Raw genomic sequence first — 15408 nt, 5'->3', positions numbered from 1 at the left:
AAAAAAGAAATACAGGAACAACAACTGAGACTCTGGAAGAAAACACTAATTATCTCAAGGTTAATAGAGAGCTGAAAACTGAAATAGCTGAGCTAAAAACACAATTAGCTGAACAAGCTTAAACAGTATCAGAAGAGGGAAACAAAATAGATGAACTCCAGAAAACAGTAGAGGGCAGAGAGAATAGAATCAATGAGGCTGAAGACAGAATTAGAAAGATCAAGGACGAATTAGAGACAACTAAAAAAGAAGGAGGAGATCTCAAAAAGAGATTAAGAGATGCTGAAAACAACAACACAGACCTATGGGATGACTTCAAAAGAAACAATATACGCATTATTGGCTTACCAGAGGAAGAAAGGGAGAGAGAGGAAGAAAGCATTCTTCAGGCCATAATAGCTGCAAACTTCTCTAGTCTAGAGAACAACATCAAAGACATAAAGATTCAAGAAGCCCAGAGGGTCCCAAACAGAATTAACCCAGACCTAAAGACACCAAGACACATCATATTTAGGATGGAAAGGAATAAGGATAAAGAAAGGATCCTGAAGGATGCAAGAGAAAAACAAAGAGTCAACTACAGAGGAAAACCCCTAAGATTAGCAGCAAACTTCTCCAAACAAACACTACAGGCCAGAAGAGAATGGCAAGATATCTATCAAGTGCTCAATGAGAAAAGTTTTCAACCAAGAATACTATATCCTGCTAGACTGTTATTCAGACTAGATGGAGGCATCAAAACCTTCTCAGACAAGCAACAGTTGAAGGAATCAACTATCACCAAGCCTGCCCTGAAAGAAGTTCTGAAAGGTCTTCTATAAACAGTCAGACCATCAAAAATAGGACATATATCAGAACACTCTAAGACTCTACAAGAATGGCGTTAAAATATCTTCAATCTTGGATATCAATAAATGCCAATGGCCTGAATTCACCTATTAAAAGACACAGAGTAGGAAGATGGATCAGAAAATACAATCCAACAATATGCTGTCTACAGGAAACCCACCTAACTCAACAAGACAAACACAGACTTAAAGTGAAAGGATGGAAAACTATCATACAAGCCAATGGCCCACAAAAAAGGGCAGGAACAGCTATTCTCATATCTGACACGATAGACTTTAAAATAGATAAGATTAAAAAAAGATAGAAATGGACACTACTTAATGCTCAGAGGATCAGTCAATTAAGAGGACTTAACAATTATTAACATCTATGCACCCAATGAGAAGCCATCTAAATACATCAAATGTCTACTGAAAGAGCTACAGCAATATATCAACAGCAACACAGTCATAGTAGGGGACTTCAACAACCCACTCTCTCAACTTGACAGATCATCCAGGCAGAAAATAAATGAAGACTTTCAGAGGCGGAGCTACGAGCAGCAGATCGCTTTCTCTCCTCTCCTCTCCTCTCCTCTCCCTGATCAACTAGGAATACCAAAGGAGACCACCTGGGACTGAAACAAGACAGGACTAGAATGACCACAGGAACCCAGTAAATCACTGGTGAGTACAAACACATGTGGCTGGTGACACAGAGGAGCGAGGAGCCTAAGGAGAGATTAAGTAACTGCTAACAGTTCAGCAGTTTATCAGTTGAGACACCACCTCCAGTCTGCTCCACCAACAAGGGGACAGCATAAGGGAGGAGAGGACTCCCCAGAGACTCACCAAGTGCAACTCTGAGTCTCCATTGCTACTACCCTCAGAATCTGGAGCAGTGAAAGGGAGGGACACCAGGGGACAGAGATCTAACCAGGAAACTCAGGAAAAGACCTATACCTTGGTGGCATAGCTGAGGGGCTGTAAAAGTCTCTTTGCATAACCACTGGATTATCTCTGCCACACCCTGCTTTATCTCTTGCTCAGGAGTCAGTGATTAAGTTAAGAAGCCTACTGATAGTTTAAAAGCCCTCAGGCTCCCATAGCCTACAGGGAAGAAAAAAAAAAGAGGTTTTTAAACCACTGAGCTCCAACTAAGGGATTGAAACAACTGTTAATGTCTACCACTGTGAACCCTTTAATTAACTTACTTAGACACAAGTCAATCCAGGCAATAGTGATCAATAATCTGAAAAGTACTGATAAAGGGAACTCATAACATAATATATAAAATGGTTAAAACAACAAGAAAAAATATTGGAGAATCGAACCAGGACAAGAGTCCAGCTAAAAGTCCTCCAGAGGGTGAAGCACAAAACAACGAGTTCAACATCCGAACATTATCTAAGGAAATAATGGGGATATATCCTAAGGAACCCAACACATCCATCCAAAAAGATCTGTGTACACATATGTTCTTGGCAGCACAATTTGTAATAGCCAAAACCTGGAAGCAAGCCAGGTGTCCAACAACAGATGAGTGGCTGAGCAAGTTGTGGTATATATACACAATGGAATACTACTCAGCTGTAAAAATGGTGACTTCACCGTTTTCAGCCGATCTTAGATGGACCTTGAAAATTCATGTTAAGTGAAATAAGTCAGAAACAGAAGATGAATATGGGATTATCTCTCAGGCAGAAGTTGAAAAACAAGATCAGGAAAAAAAAAAAAAGCACAAGTAGAACCTGAAATGGAATTGGCATATTGCAACAAAGTAAAAGACTCTGGGGTGGGGTGGGTGGGGAGAATACAGGTCCAAGAAGGATGACAGAGGACCTAGTGGGGGTTGTATTGCTATGGGAAACTGGGGAATGTTATGCATGTACAAACCATTGTATTTACTGTTGAATGTAAAACATTAATTCCCCAATATAAATAAATAAATAAATAAATAAATAAATAAATAAATAGTGCCGGGCTGTAGTGCACATGGCGTGAATAGCAAGGACCAGAGTAAGGATGCCGATTCTAGCCCCTGGCTCCCCACCTACAAAGAGGGTGAGTTGCTTCGCAAGTGGTGAAGCAGGTCTGCAGGTGTCTTTCTCCACCCCCCCAAACCCCCCCCCCCCGTCTTACCCTCCTCTTTAGATTTTTCTTTGTCCTATCCAACAACATCAATAACAAGGACAACAATAGGGGGGGAAATGGCCTCGAGGAGCAGTGGATTCATAGTGCAGGCACTTCTTCTAGCGTTTGCCCTTCTTCCGTAGCTAGTCAACAGCGTCAGGTTGAGCCTGATGTAAAGTTTCGAGATCTCCTTTGAATCTGGAGAGGTGGCAGTCGTTGACTGAGCACCAGCAATAACCTTGGAGGCAAAAAAAAAAAAATTAAATAAATAAATAAATAAATCCCAAGCAGTAATCTGGGAGGTGACTAGCTTAGTGAATGAAGCATCAGGCTATCAAGCTTGAGGTACTGAGTTCAATCCCATGCAGCACATATGCCAAAGTGATGCTCTAGTTCTCTTTCTCTCTCCTAATATCTTTATCATTAGGAAATAATATATTTTATGGGAATCGGATGGTAGCACAGCAGGTTAAGCGCACGTGGCTTAAGAATCCGGGTTCAAGCCCCTGGCTCCCCTCCTGCAGGGGGTCGCTTCACAGGTAAGCAGGTCTGCAGGTTTCTTTCTCTCCCCCCCATTTCTCTCTGTCCTATTTAGCAATGACAACATCAATAACAACAACAATAACTACAACAATAAAAAACAAGGGCAATAAAAGGGAAAATAAATTAAAAATATAAAAAATTAAAAAATAATAATGTATTTTACTTGAGTTTCTTTAGTATTTCTTGTAGGTCTGGTTTAGTGGTAGTGAATCCTCGCAACCATTGTTTGTCTGAAAAGGTCTTCATGCAGCCGGGTAAATATCTCCACTGGTAAAACATTAGACTTTTATATCTAAGGTTCCCAGTTCAATCCCCTGGAGCCTCAGGCATGAAAGTCTATTTGCATATCTATTATGCTATCTACCTCCCCCTGTATTATTATTATTATTTTTAACCACTGGTCAGCTCTGGGTTATGGTAGTGTGGGGATTGAACCTGAAACTTTGGAGGCTCAAGCGTAAGATTTCTTTGCATGTGGTCCGGGAGGTGGCGCAGCGGATAAAGCATTGGATTCTCAACCATGAGATTCCGAGTTCGATCACTGGCAGCAGATGTACCAGAGTGATGGCTGTTTCTTTCTCTCCTATCTTTCTCATGAATAAATAAATCAATTCTGGGAGTCCAGGGGTAGTGCAGCGGGTTAAGTGGGCGTGGCGCAAAGCTCAAGGACCAGTATAAGGATCCCGGTTCCAGGCCCCAGCTCCCCACCTGCAGGGGAGTCACTTCACAAGTGGTGAACCAGGTTTGCAGGTTTGCAGGTGTCTCTCTTTCTCTCCCACTCTCTGTCTTCCCCTCCTCTCTCCATTTCTCTCTGTCCTATCCAGCAACGACGACAACAATAATAACTACAACAATAAAACACAACAAGGGCAACAAAAGGGAATAAATAAATAAATATTTAGAAATAAATAAATTTATTTAAATAAATATTTAGAAATAAATAAATTTCTTTGCATAACCTTTATCTCTTCAACCCAAAAGCACTGGACTTTCCAGTATGAGATTCCCAGGTTGGACTTGGGCTTATCAAGTGGCACTCTGATTCTAACCAGAGCACTGATCAGCTCTGGTTTATAGTGGTGTCGGGAGTTGAACCTGGGACTTTGGAGCCTTAGGCATGAGAGAATCTTTGCATAACCCTTATGCTATCTATCCCATCTATTCTTTCTCACTCTCTCCATCTCTCTTTGATAAATAAATCTTTTTAATTAAAAAAGAAAAAAGAACAGGGGAGACATCATAACGGTTATGCAAAAGATTGTCATGCCAACACTGCAAAGCTCTGTGGACATAAACTACACTGGGAACGCCAATCTTATCTCTCAGATAGGCATTTCTGAATCCTGATCCTTTTTCTTGATCTTAAGAATCTTATTCAGAGTCATCTTCCTCATTTGCAAAACAACAAACAAAAAGCCATTAAGAAAATGTAATGTATATGCTACTTCCTAACAGTTTTCCTGGGCACTGCTAATTTCTAAGCAAACAGTAGATACTCACTAGCTCTGGCCTCTCTGCTCTTAAGTCTCTCAATTCCTTCCTGCCCATTGTTTCCCATCTGTTAGGAGCCTATTTTTCCTCTCTCCCAGCCTTGATTCAAGTGCTTTAGATCGCCCCACTGAGTTCTGCACTTAGGTATAAATGCGAACCAGAAGGCTGGGGAGAGAATGTAAAAGACGTTCATGCCTGAGGCTCTGAGGTCCCAGGTTCAATCCCCAGTATCAGCATAAACCAGAGCTGAGCAGTGTTCTGGTCTCTCTCTCTCTCTCTCTGTATCCTTCTCTGGTAAAAATTAACCATCCATCCGTCCGTCCATCAGTCCATCTACAGGGGAGATCCACATTCCCTTTTGCGGAGCGGGTAAAGGTAAGCAGAGGAATGAATGGAAACGTAGGCCCCGCCCCACACCGTCCCGGCCCCGCCCCAGACAGGCCCCGCCCCTTCCCCGGCACTCTGACCCGCCCTTCTGGCTTTGCAACTCGCGTTCCCAGGAACACGCCTTCAAATCATGCTTCAGAGCCAAGATCTCGTGAGATCTGTAACTTGCCCCCGGAAGACCCACCCACATAGGGGCCAATGAGCGAGGGCGACGGTTGAGACGGTTGGGTTTTGAAGGAACCAATGAGTGCTCGGGGCGGAGAGTTTAAGAAGCTTCAGCCACTTTACCTCAGTCTGGAATTGGAACCTGAGCGTGTACCTGCGAGATTGCTGTGTCGGCCTGAGTCAGGACTGCTAGACCTCAAGGCGCCGCGGCGGGTGGGCCTCGGTTCCAGAAGACCGTCGAGTCTCCTTCCAGGGCTCGGCGGCCACCTAGAGCCGGGATCCCACTCCCTGTAGACGCTGCTATGGCGCAGTTCGTGTTTGAGAGCGATCTGCAGTCGCTGCTTAAGCTGGACGCCCCTATCCCTAATGCACCGCCCGCCCGCTGGCAGCGCAAAGCCAAGGACGCCGCGGGGCCGGCCCCGTCGCCCATGCGGGCCGCCAACCGATCCCATAGCGCCGGTAGGACTCCGGGGCGAACTCCTGGTGAGCAGGGTGCGACGTGCTCCCGGGGAGGGAGAGGGAGCTACCGACTGAGGCCTCCCGGCCTGACAGGCCTCTTCCCCCACCCCGCTGGCCCAGGGAAAGGCACTTCTAAGGTTCAGACCACCCCCAGCAAGCCGGGTGGCGACCGCTACATCCCCCAGCGCAGCACCTCCCAGATGGAGGTGGCCAGCTTCCTCCTGAGCAAGGAGAACCAGCCTGAGAACAGCGAGACGCCCACCAAGAAGGTACGTGTCGCGGAGGGGCGCAGGGCCCTTCTCTGCTCTTTGTGGAGACCATCTCATCCCGCCTCCCCCCTCCCCACCCTTCTGTGCCAGGAACACCAGAAAGCCTGGGCCCTGAACCTGAACGGATTCGATGTGGAGGAAGCCAAGATCCTTCGACTCAGTGGAAAACCGCAGAATGCCCCAGAAGGTGAGAACTGAAGTTGAGGTGTAGGTCGCCCCATTCCCGGGCTGAAGGAGGATGCAGGCCTGCTCCTCCCACCCCACACCGAGGGAAGGGGGCGGGGTCTCTGCTCCTCCTGTGGCCCTGACCCTCTCCCTCACCACAGGTTACCAGAATAGGCTGAAAGTGCTGTATAGCCAGAAGGCCACACCTGGCTCCAGCCGGAAGACGTGCCGTTATATTCCTTCCCTGCCGGACCGCATCTTGGACGCTCCCGAAATCCGAAATGACTACTGTAAGGGTTGCCTATTTTTTTTTTCGGGGGGGGGGGGCGGAGGGAGGCGGCCCAGAAACCAGGCATACAAGGAAGCTCACTCATGCTCTTGCTTTTTCTCTCTGGCAGACCTGAACCTTGTAGATTGGAGCTCTGGAAATGTACTGGCTGTGGCTCTGGACAACAGTGTGTACTTGTGGAGTGCTAGCTCTGGTGACATCCTGCAGCTGCTGCAGATGGAGCAACCTGGGGAGTATGTGTCCTCTGTGGCCTGGATCAAAGAAGGCAACTACCTGGCTGTGGGCACCAGCAGTGCTGAAGTGCAGGTGAGACTTGCCCCAGAGCTGCAGCTCTTGTCTTCCAGGCCCAGCAGGAGGATGCTAATGCCTAGTTTCAAGCTCTGATCCTAGTTGTCTTTTTTATCTTTAGCTATGGGATGTGCAACAACAGAAACGACTTCGAAATATGACCAGTCATTCTGCCCGAGTGGGCTCTCTGTCTTGGAATAGCTATATCCTGTCCAGGTCAGTGGTTTTGTTAGTTTTTGGCAAAGTTGGCCTATGACCTTTATTTTCTTTCAAAGACTTTAAATATATATATATTTCTTGATTGGGAGATTAATGGTTTACAGTCAACAGTAAAATACAATAGCTTGTCATGTATAACATGTCCACATAACAATATAACCCTCACTAGGTCCTAGATTTAAATATATTAATGAACCAGGGCATCAGTCTGGCACACCTGATGAAGGCATCTCACTTGGGATGTCTTATCTGCAAGTCCAGTACTCTATCCACTGTACCACTTACTAGGCTGATAGTCTGATTTTTGCTCTCTCCCCTGACTGTATGTCTCTAAACTGAAGCAGCTCTGTCTGCTGGTGGCTTTGGATATTGCTACAGAACCTGATAATGCATTTTCCCTCCACCAGTGGCTCTCGATCTGGTCACATCCATCACCATGACGTTCGAGTAGCAGAACACCATGTGGCTACACTGAGTGGCCACAGTCAAGAAGTTTGTGGGCTGCGCTGGTCCCCAGATGGACGGCATTTGGCCAGTGGTGGCAACGACAACTTGGTCAATGTATGGCCTAGTTCTTCTGGAGAAAGTGGCTGGGCTCCCCTACAGACATTCACCCAGCATCAAGGGGCTGTCAAAGTAAGATATACGGCTAGGTTTTGGGACCTGAAAATCCTCACCCAGGACCTGGGAACTATTGGGATATGGGATTGTGGAGTGGGTCAACCTGTCATTCCTGTACTCCTTGCCTAGCTTGGTATCTGCTAATCTCACCTCTGTTCACCTAGGCTGTGGCTTGGTGTCCCTGGCAGTCAAATGTTTTGGCAACTGGAGGGGGCACCAGTGATCGACACATTCGCATCTGGAACGTCTGCTCTGGGGCCTGTCTGAGTGCTGTGGATGCCCATTCTCAGGTACTCTGGTCTCTTCTAGCCTCTCATACCCAGATGGTTCTTACTATATGTATTCCCTGATGACTCACATACTTTTTTTTTTTAATATTTATTTTATTTATTTATTCCCTTTTGTTGCCCTTGTTGTTTTATTGTTGTAGTTATTATTGTTGTTGTCGTTGTTGTATAGGACAGAGAGAAATGGAGAGAGGAGGGGAAGACAGAGAGGGGGAGAGAAAGATAGACACCTGCAGACTTGCTTCACCGCCTGTGAAGCGACTCCCCTGCAGGTGGGGAGCCGGGGTTCGAGCCGGGATCCTTATGCCGGTCCTTGTGCTTTGCGCCACCTGCGCTTAACCCCCTGCGCTACAGCCCGACTCCCAACTCACATACTTCTAATTCCATTCTTAATCTTACTTCCAGACCAACATTTTAAAAAAATATATGATCTTCTCGAATCCTGTGATATACCACCCCTAATAATTCCCATGTTAAAGTATTTCTTCCCTAAAGTGTGTTCTCAATTGCCTGAAAGGGGCAGAATGCACACTGAAACCTAAAAAAGCAGAGGCGAAGTGGTGGCACAAGTGGTTAAGCACACATTACAGTGTGCCAGGACCCATGTTCAAGCCCCTGGTTTCTAGCTGCAGGAGTAGGAAAACAGTGCTGCAGGTGTCTGTCTCTCTACCTCCTCCCCTAATTTCTATCTCTATTCAATAATAAAATAAAAATATAATCCATTTAAGGAGTAATAATAAAATTAAGTAAGATATAAATATTTTTTTTTTAATCTGGTAAAGCTCCTAGAATCCCGTCCTCACTTAGCCATCAAGATTTGAAAGTTTTCTTCCCTTACCATTAGCCTTATCCTTACCCGTGGAGGCACACTGTACTGGTCTCCCAGCATTCTTTTTTCTTTTTTTTTTTTTTTTTACCTGAGCACTGCTTAGCTGTGGCTTATGGTGGTGCTGGGGATTAAGTGGCAACATTTGGTGCCTCAGGCATCAAAATCTTTTTTTGCATAACCATTATGCTGACTCCCCAGCCCTCTTCCAGCATCCTAGATTTTCTAAGAATCTCCTACACTGTGGTCTGATAACCTTCTTTTTAAACCCCACATGGCTCCCCAGTCACCTACAACATATCCTCTAAAAAGGGTTAGAATGGGGCCAGGTGGGCACTTAATTAAGTGTATATGTTACCATGCAAAGGGACCCTTCGAGGGTTCAAGCCTTTGTCCCCACCTGCAGGGGGGATGTTTCACAAGTAATGAGGCAATACCGCAGGCTTTTCTTTCTCCAAAGTCGCCAGCAGACAGCTGCTTCAGTTTATAGACATACAGTCAGGGGAGAGAGTAAAAATCAGACTAGCAGCCTGAGAAGTGGCACAGTGGACAGAGTATTGGACTTGCAGGTGTGATGTCCCACAACTTCTTTCTGTACTATTAAATAGAGTAAAAGATAATAACAAGGGCTAGATGGTGTATTACACCAAAGTAAAAGACAGGTGGGTGAGGAGGAGAATACAGGTCTAAAAAGGATGACGGGGGACCTAGTGGGGGTTGTATTGTTATATGGAAAACTGAGAAATGTTATGCATGTACAAACTGTTGTATTTACTGTCGATTGTAAAACATTAATTCCCCAATAAAGAAATTAAAAAATAATAATAAGGGCTAGAATATTTGAGGTCCTTGTTAATAGGCCTCTCACTGTCCACTCCAGTTTCCTCTCTACAGTGCCACAAGCCAAAGTTCTAATTCAGGCTCTTTAACCTACTAACTTGCATGTAAACCTTAAGCAACTTGTTTAATTTCTTCTGCTTAATTCCTCATCTGTAGGAAACAATGATTCTGCAGTCGATACATCAGACTTGCATACATGACGTTTCTTGTTTGATCCCCAGAGCTGCAAGTACCAGCATGGTACTCTAGCTTATCTGTCTTTCTGTCTCATATGAGACTATTTTTCAGGTATAATAAATAAAACTTTGTTGTATAATTAGATAAATATATCCTGGGAAAGAGGCACAATAAAGTGTTCAACTCTCAGACATGAAGTTCCTAATTTGGTCCCAAGCAACATGTGTGTCAGTGATGCTCTCTGCGTCTCCCTCTGCTTTCCCCTCCTCTCCCCTTAAAATATATTTTAAATTGCATTTAATGATGATTCTAACTTTACAAGGCTTTTGTAAAGACTGAGATTGTTCCTGTCAAAGTCTGGCACCTGAATAGTTGCCTAACACTGAAAAGTGTCAATTTTAGAAGTTGGCTGTATGTTGTTTTCAAGCCAGCCCTTCTCCACAGGTGTGTTCCATCCTATGGTCTTCCCACTATAAGGAGCTCATCTCAGGCCACGGTTTTGCCCAGAATCAGCTAGTTATATGGAAATACCCAACTATGGCCAAGGTGGCGGAGCTCAAAGGTAAGTGTTAACTGAAAGAAGCCAAGACACTAAAGACGACATATGTATGATTATATAAATGAAATGTCTAGAACAAAGCAAATGCAGAAAAGAGTGTAAGATTAGTTGTGAGGGTCTGGTGGGAAAGGGTGATGGCAAGTGACATGAGATTATGAAAACATTTTGGTGTTAATTGAAATGGACTCAGTTTTGTATACTAAAAAGCAATGAATTGTATGCTGTAAAGGTGAATTTTATAACATGAGATAAAACCTTAATGCTGTGGGCGGGGGAGACAGCATAATGGTTATGCAAGCAGACTCTCATGCCTGAGGCTCCCAAGTCCCAGGTTCAATCCCCCGCACCACCATAAGCCAGAGCTGAGCAGTGCTCTGGTGTTTCTCTCTGTGTCTCTGTCTGCATTTCTCTCAAAAATAAAATAAATAAAATTTAAAAAAATATCTAAAAAGAAAAAAAAACCTTAATGCTGTTACAAAAACAAAATTTTGTTAGGCAGGTGGCACTCAAAATTGGGAGGTTACAGATATGCCTACATTCGTATGTACCACTTAACTTTTTCCCTTCTCATGCTCTAGGTCACACAGCCCGGGTCCTGAGTCTGACCATGAGCCCAGACGGGGCCACAGTGGCATCAGCAGCAGCCGATGAGACCCTGCGGCTATGGCGCTGCTTTGAGTTAGACCCTGCACGCAAGCGGGAGCGGGAAAAGGCCAGTGCGGCCAAAAGCAGCAGTCTTATTCACCAGGGCATCCGCTGAGGACCAACCCATTGACACAGCTTTTTGTTTTTTGTTTTGTTTTTTATTTTTCTAATAAAGTCTTGTCTTCCTCTCTTCTTGAATGCCCTCAGTACCAACAGACTTACTGTGATTAGAGAACTAGAATAGAAGTGTCTGTCCAGTGGGAGTCTTGAACATACCTCTTGTTTGCTAGCATGCTTTGTACCCCACCTCTTCCTCCATTCACACAGACATACACAAGCATATGTGGTTTTATCTGTCATGTTTAATTAAGATTTAAGTGAGTGAGCAGCCTCCACAGGCTGTATTCCCAGGCCCCTCACCCACCCTGACCTTTGGCCAAGAAGCTCCCATTTTAGTGTAGGATGGAGGGAGCCTGATCCACAGTGACAGGTTATTGCTGACCTTTTCAGTGTGAGAAAAAAAGCCAGAAGACCCTATGGGGGCCAGCCCTGAGTGTTCCTCTCCCAAGTTTAAGGCAAGAGGGAGAATTAAGTGTCCAGCCCTTCTAGCCTTCTGCTCTGGAGTGTCAGAGGGCATTGAGGCCACATTCCTGGGGGCTGACCAGGAGAAGTAGGTGAGGAACGGAAGCAGTGGTCCCTGTGTACCAGCTGTAAGGAGGGGAAAGTTTGTCCCCCGCTCAGTCAGTCCTGACCACAAGCCCTGGTCACAGGTATAGGTGGGGAGGACATTGACAGATGCTGCCCAAGGTGCAGTCCTGAGGCACTTAGGTGGGCTCCTGGCTACGCCATGGTACTCAGTTGGCCTTCACCTTGGCTGTACCTGTAGCTCCATTTTGCTGAAGTGTGCGTGGCAGCCTCTTGCCTTTGGTATAAGAGTGATACCAGAAGTTGGAGAAGAGCACGAAGAAGATGGTGCCGTACATCCAGATGAGGTGGATGATGACTGGGAATTGGTAGCTACAGCTGGGCATAAAGTAGTACTGAGAAATGTGCAGTGAAACCAGCACAAACTGGATCTAGAATAGAGAAAGAAGGGGGGGGGGGGCAGCTGTGGGTAATGTGTCCATTACAGTGCATAAGAACCCAGGTTTAGGTCTGGTGCCCACCTGCAGTGTGAAGCAGTGCTGCAGGTGTCTTTCTCCCCATTCCCTCTTGATTATCCAACATTAACTAAAGAGAGACAGGACTGGGGAAGAGGGGGTAGCCAAGCATAAGTTTAAAGGTGAAGAGGGGAGATGGGTTAAAGGTGAGGTAGGATCCAGAATGTTGGGAGTGATCAAAGCCAGGTCTTATGCCCTCTTACCAGTTGAATGGCCGTCATATGTTTTTTCCACCAAAGGTAGGGCTGAGCCACAGGGCCAAGAGCAGACAATCCATAGTATAGGTACATGATGACATGCACAGAAGAATTTATCATGGCGTGGAAAGAACCCATTCCTCCTGTGAGTGGACAATGAGCAAAGTTAGAACCAGGCACTGGGTCCCTAATGCCTATTCCCCTTCACTTAGTGGCCTTTATTACTCACCTGGGGCAACTTTTACTCCCCACCACCAGCTCCAAGGAAGTACTGAGTGGTGGAAGACATGCAGAAAGGTCACCTGTCCATCTTTTTTCCGGAGAATAAAGATCACCTGAGGGAAGAGTGGAGGAAGAGGAGGGTTCAGAGCCAGGGCTTCTCATTCCTTTCTCCCCACAAATTCTCACATCTCATAATCACTCACTGTGTCCATCAACTCAATGAACTTGGAGAAGAGGAAGAGCCAGGCCACTCGAACCATCTGCAAAAAACCAAGCAGTCTTAGAACCTCCACACTAAGAGCTTTCCTAAACTACACTATGAGTATATGTCAAATGCAAACTGTCCCCCATCTTTACTTGCTTATGACTGAGTTCCCACCCCTACTTACTCTCAGTGCCTCCGGTTTGTTGGAATAATCCACAGGGTCACAGCGCCAGGTATAGGTACTCAGCCAGCCAGACATCAAGAACTAGGAAGGAGGTGAGTGACCATGAGACCACCAGAGGCCCCTCCCTCACCCCACACAAACCCTTCCCTTCTTCAGCACAAGAGATGACTCTGAGCTCTCTGGAAGGGAGACACCATGCTCTGGTCCCATGACCTGCCTCTTACTCCACTGACAGAAATGGAAGCCTAGGCATCTCAGGGACCAACCTCATAGACAATGTAGAGGGAAAATGCCACCAGTGAGAAGTTGTAGACAATCATAAAACCACGAAGCTGGAAGGGTTTACGATTGGCCATGATTCGAGGTCCAAGTGAGAGAACGAAGTACACATAGGTCAGAAGGATGGAGGTCATTAGCAAGGGAGACCCCATCAATGGGTAACCCTGGATCCGGGGATCTGTGAATAAGGGCCAAAAGAGTCAGAAAAGATCATCCTAGATGTACAGACACAAGGTTATATAGTTTGTAAGGACTCTCCATTAAAGGAATAGCAGGGGCCCCAGAGCAGGAGGAAGGACAACATTTACCTGCATGTTTCATCACCTCCTGGTACAAGTTCACAACAGCCTCCATCCTGGTTGGGGATTCTGAAGAAGTATGGAAGGTAAGCATCAGACAGGGCTGACTGTGTCCTACAACAACTATCTCCACAGACCAGATGAAAGAAAACTCCCCACCACAGAAAGGACAGATGAATAAGAGAGAGAGAGGACAGGATTGGTGGGGTCTAGGGATGGAAGGAGGCAAATTTGGTGGGGGCTTCCGCTTCCCACACATCCTGTCTTGCCTGTTCCGCCCTTCCTCTCCACACCTTAAGCTCTTCTTCTCACTACTTCCCTCCAGAGATTTCTACTTCCTGGCTTCCCCTCCTCTCTTACTCAGAAGAACTCTTCAGGTCTGGTCTCTGTCCAAAGTGTTAACTCTCACCAATAGGGAAATCAACTCCCTTCCCCACCAGTCTCTTCTTACCTCTCCAGTTCTGGGCTTTTCTCTCTAAGGATCCTCCCTTTCTCTCTTGCCTTTACTCCTATCCTCTTTCAGGATGCTCATCTCCTGGAACAGTCCTTGTTCTCTGCTGAATCCTCCAGTCCTCTACTGGGACTCTCACCTTCATATCTTTCCTGACTCCTGGTCATCCCTGTCCCCTCCCAGGACTCTCTCATCTCCTGGCCCCTGCATTGCCTGTAGCAAGATCACTTCTGAAACAATCATCTACCTGTAATTGCTCCTCTTCTCTGCTGGGAAGCTCCCCAGGGCTCTCCTTTGCCCTCCTGGGTCCTTACCTCCAGTCTCTCCTCTCTGTGCTCTGTGCTCTCCGTGCTCTCCACTTGCCCTTCCTCTCCTGGAGCCCGGCTCTTTGAGACTACAGCCCTGGCAGCTCCACCTGTCTGACTAGATCTGGTAGCAGCCAGCCCCACCCTCCACCCACCCCCACTGCACTGCACATGGGGTAGAGGGTGGGTCCAGGCCACAGGTCAGTGCCTGGAGGAGCAGGACCCACCAGGATTGAGAAAGCCAAGTAAAGTCCAAGACTCACCACCCACCTACCCTGGACCAGCCTGATGAGTCAAGGTTCCAGGTTCTGAGCAAGAAGTCTTCTAAACCTCCAGCCCCAGCCCAAGCTTGTGGCCCAAAAGAACTGCTGGTAACTCACACCCAGAACTGTCTCCTTAATTAGTCACAAGTGCTCAATTTGCTCCACTTCAGAATGGGTACAATTCCTACTCTCTCTTGGGGAGAGGCAGGGAAGCCAGTGGCATGTGAGAAGGTGGGGGAGATCTCAAGAATCTTCCCCTCCCAGAGGGAGGGGTCCTAATAAGCTGGCCCCTCTCCCTCTCAGAGCCTGAAGGAATGTCGGGGGAGGGCTCATAGGGACACAAACGTCTCTGCCTGCCTAGACTATAGGGAGAGCCCATATATTTGGGGACTGACTCTGAGACAGTCCCAAAGGAAGCAGGCATTCTCCAAACAGCCAGGGGAGCAGAAGTTCCGTGAGCTTACTGCACCTCAGTCTGTCTGGGTCCTTCCATCAAAAGATGGGCATGCACAGGTATTAAGTGAGGATCAGACCTTCTGACACAGCTGTCAGAAACAGCAGCACACAGAGGCTTCCACAACTGCCATGTCACCCACCACAGGGTTCTTCACACCCACCACTGGGTCCATCCAGCAACCCTCTTTGGTCATGTC

At 46.4% G+C, this 15408-nt stretch overlaps 2 protein-coding genes across 9 annotated transcripts in view; one reads left to right on the top strand and one right to left on the bottom strand.

Moving 5' to 3' along the window:
* Positions 1-5606: 5606 nt before the first annotated feature.
* CDC20 (cell division cycle 20) lies at positions 5607-11388 on the top strand. Of its 2 annotated transcripts, none has more exons than XM_060206063.1 (10): positions 5607-6005; positions 6126-6274; positions 6365-6461; positions 6601-6729; positions 6838-7034; positions 7138-7232; positions 7643-7871; positions 8021-8146; positions 10431-10548; positions 11124-11388. In XM_060206063.1, exons 1-10 carry the CDS (start codon positions 5849-5851, stop codon positions 11303-11305), a joined length of 1479 nt encoding a protein of 492 aa, XP_060062046.1. In that variant the 5' UTR covers positions 5607-5848; the 3' UTR covers positions 11306-11388. The 2 variants fall into 2 exon arrangements, with proteins under 2 accessions (XP_060062046.1, XP_007526147.1); XM_007526085.2 differs by having other exon boundaries at positions 5609-6029.
* Positions 11389-11532: 144 nt separating this feature from the next.
* Positions 11533-15408, bottom strand: part of ELOVL1 (ELOVL fatty acid elongase 1) — a 4833-nt gene continuing 957 nt past the window's right edge. For 2 of the 7 annotated variants that reach the window (XM_016189575.2, XM_060206068.1), the window contains exons 2-8: positions 13746-13805; positions 13425-13615; positions 13159-13239; positions 12973-13029; positions 12777-12882; positions 12554-12690; positions 11533-12266 (exon numbers count right to left, since the gene is read on the bottom strand). In XM_016189575.2, the coding sequence (XP_016045061.1) occupies positions 12045-12266; positions 12554-12690; positions 12777-12882; positions 12973-13029; positions 13159-13239; positions 13425-13615; positions 13746-13791 (840 nt within the window). In that variant the 5' untranslated portion in view covers positions 13792-13805 and the 3' untranslated portion in view covers positions 11533-12044. Of the gene's footprint in view, positions 12267-12356; positions 12437-12553; positions 12691-12776; positions 12883-12972; positions 13030-13158; positions 13240-13424; positions 13616-13745; positions 13806-14434; positions 14599-15408 lie in introns of those variants that run through there. The other 5 variants (XR_009553847.1, XM_060206065.1, XM_060206064.1 and 2 more) reach the window with 5 other exon arrangements.

This window comes from Erinaceus europaeus, chromosome 13 (assembly GCF_950295315.1).
Source record: "Erinaceus europaeus chromosome 13, mEriEur2.1, whole genome shotgun sequence".
Classification (NCBI taxonomy): domain Eukaryota; kingdom Metazoa; phylum Chordata; class Mammalia; order Eulipotyphla; family Erinaceidae; genus Erinaceus; species Erinaceus europaeus.
Note: the sequence above shows the minus strand (reverse complement) of the source record. Positions and strands in the feature narration are given on the sequence as shown.

Bases quoted from the DNA above. Each gene is read 5' to 3' on its own strand.
- CDC20 (XM_007526085.2), top strand. From the start codon at position 5,849: ATGGCGCAGTTCGTGTTTGAGAGCGATCTGCAGTCGCTGCTTAAGCTG. The intron at 6,730-6,837 runs GTAAGGGTTGCC...TCTCTCTGGCAG, and splicing joins CGAAATCCGAAATGACTACT to ACCTGAACCTTGTAGATTGG. The intron at 7,872-8,020 runs GTAAGATATACG...CTGTTCACCTAG, and splicing joins AGCATCAAGGGGCTGTCAAA to GCTGTGGCTTGGTGTCCCTG.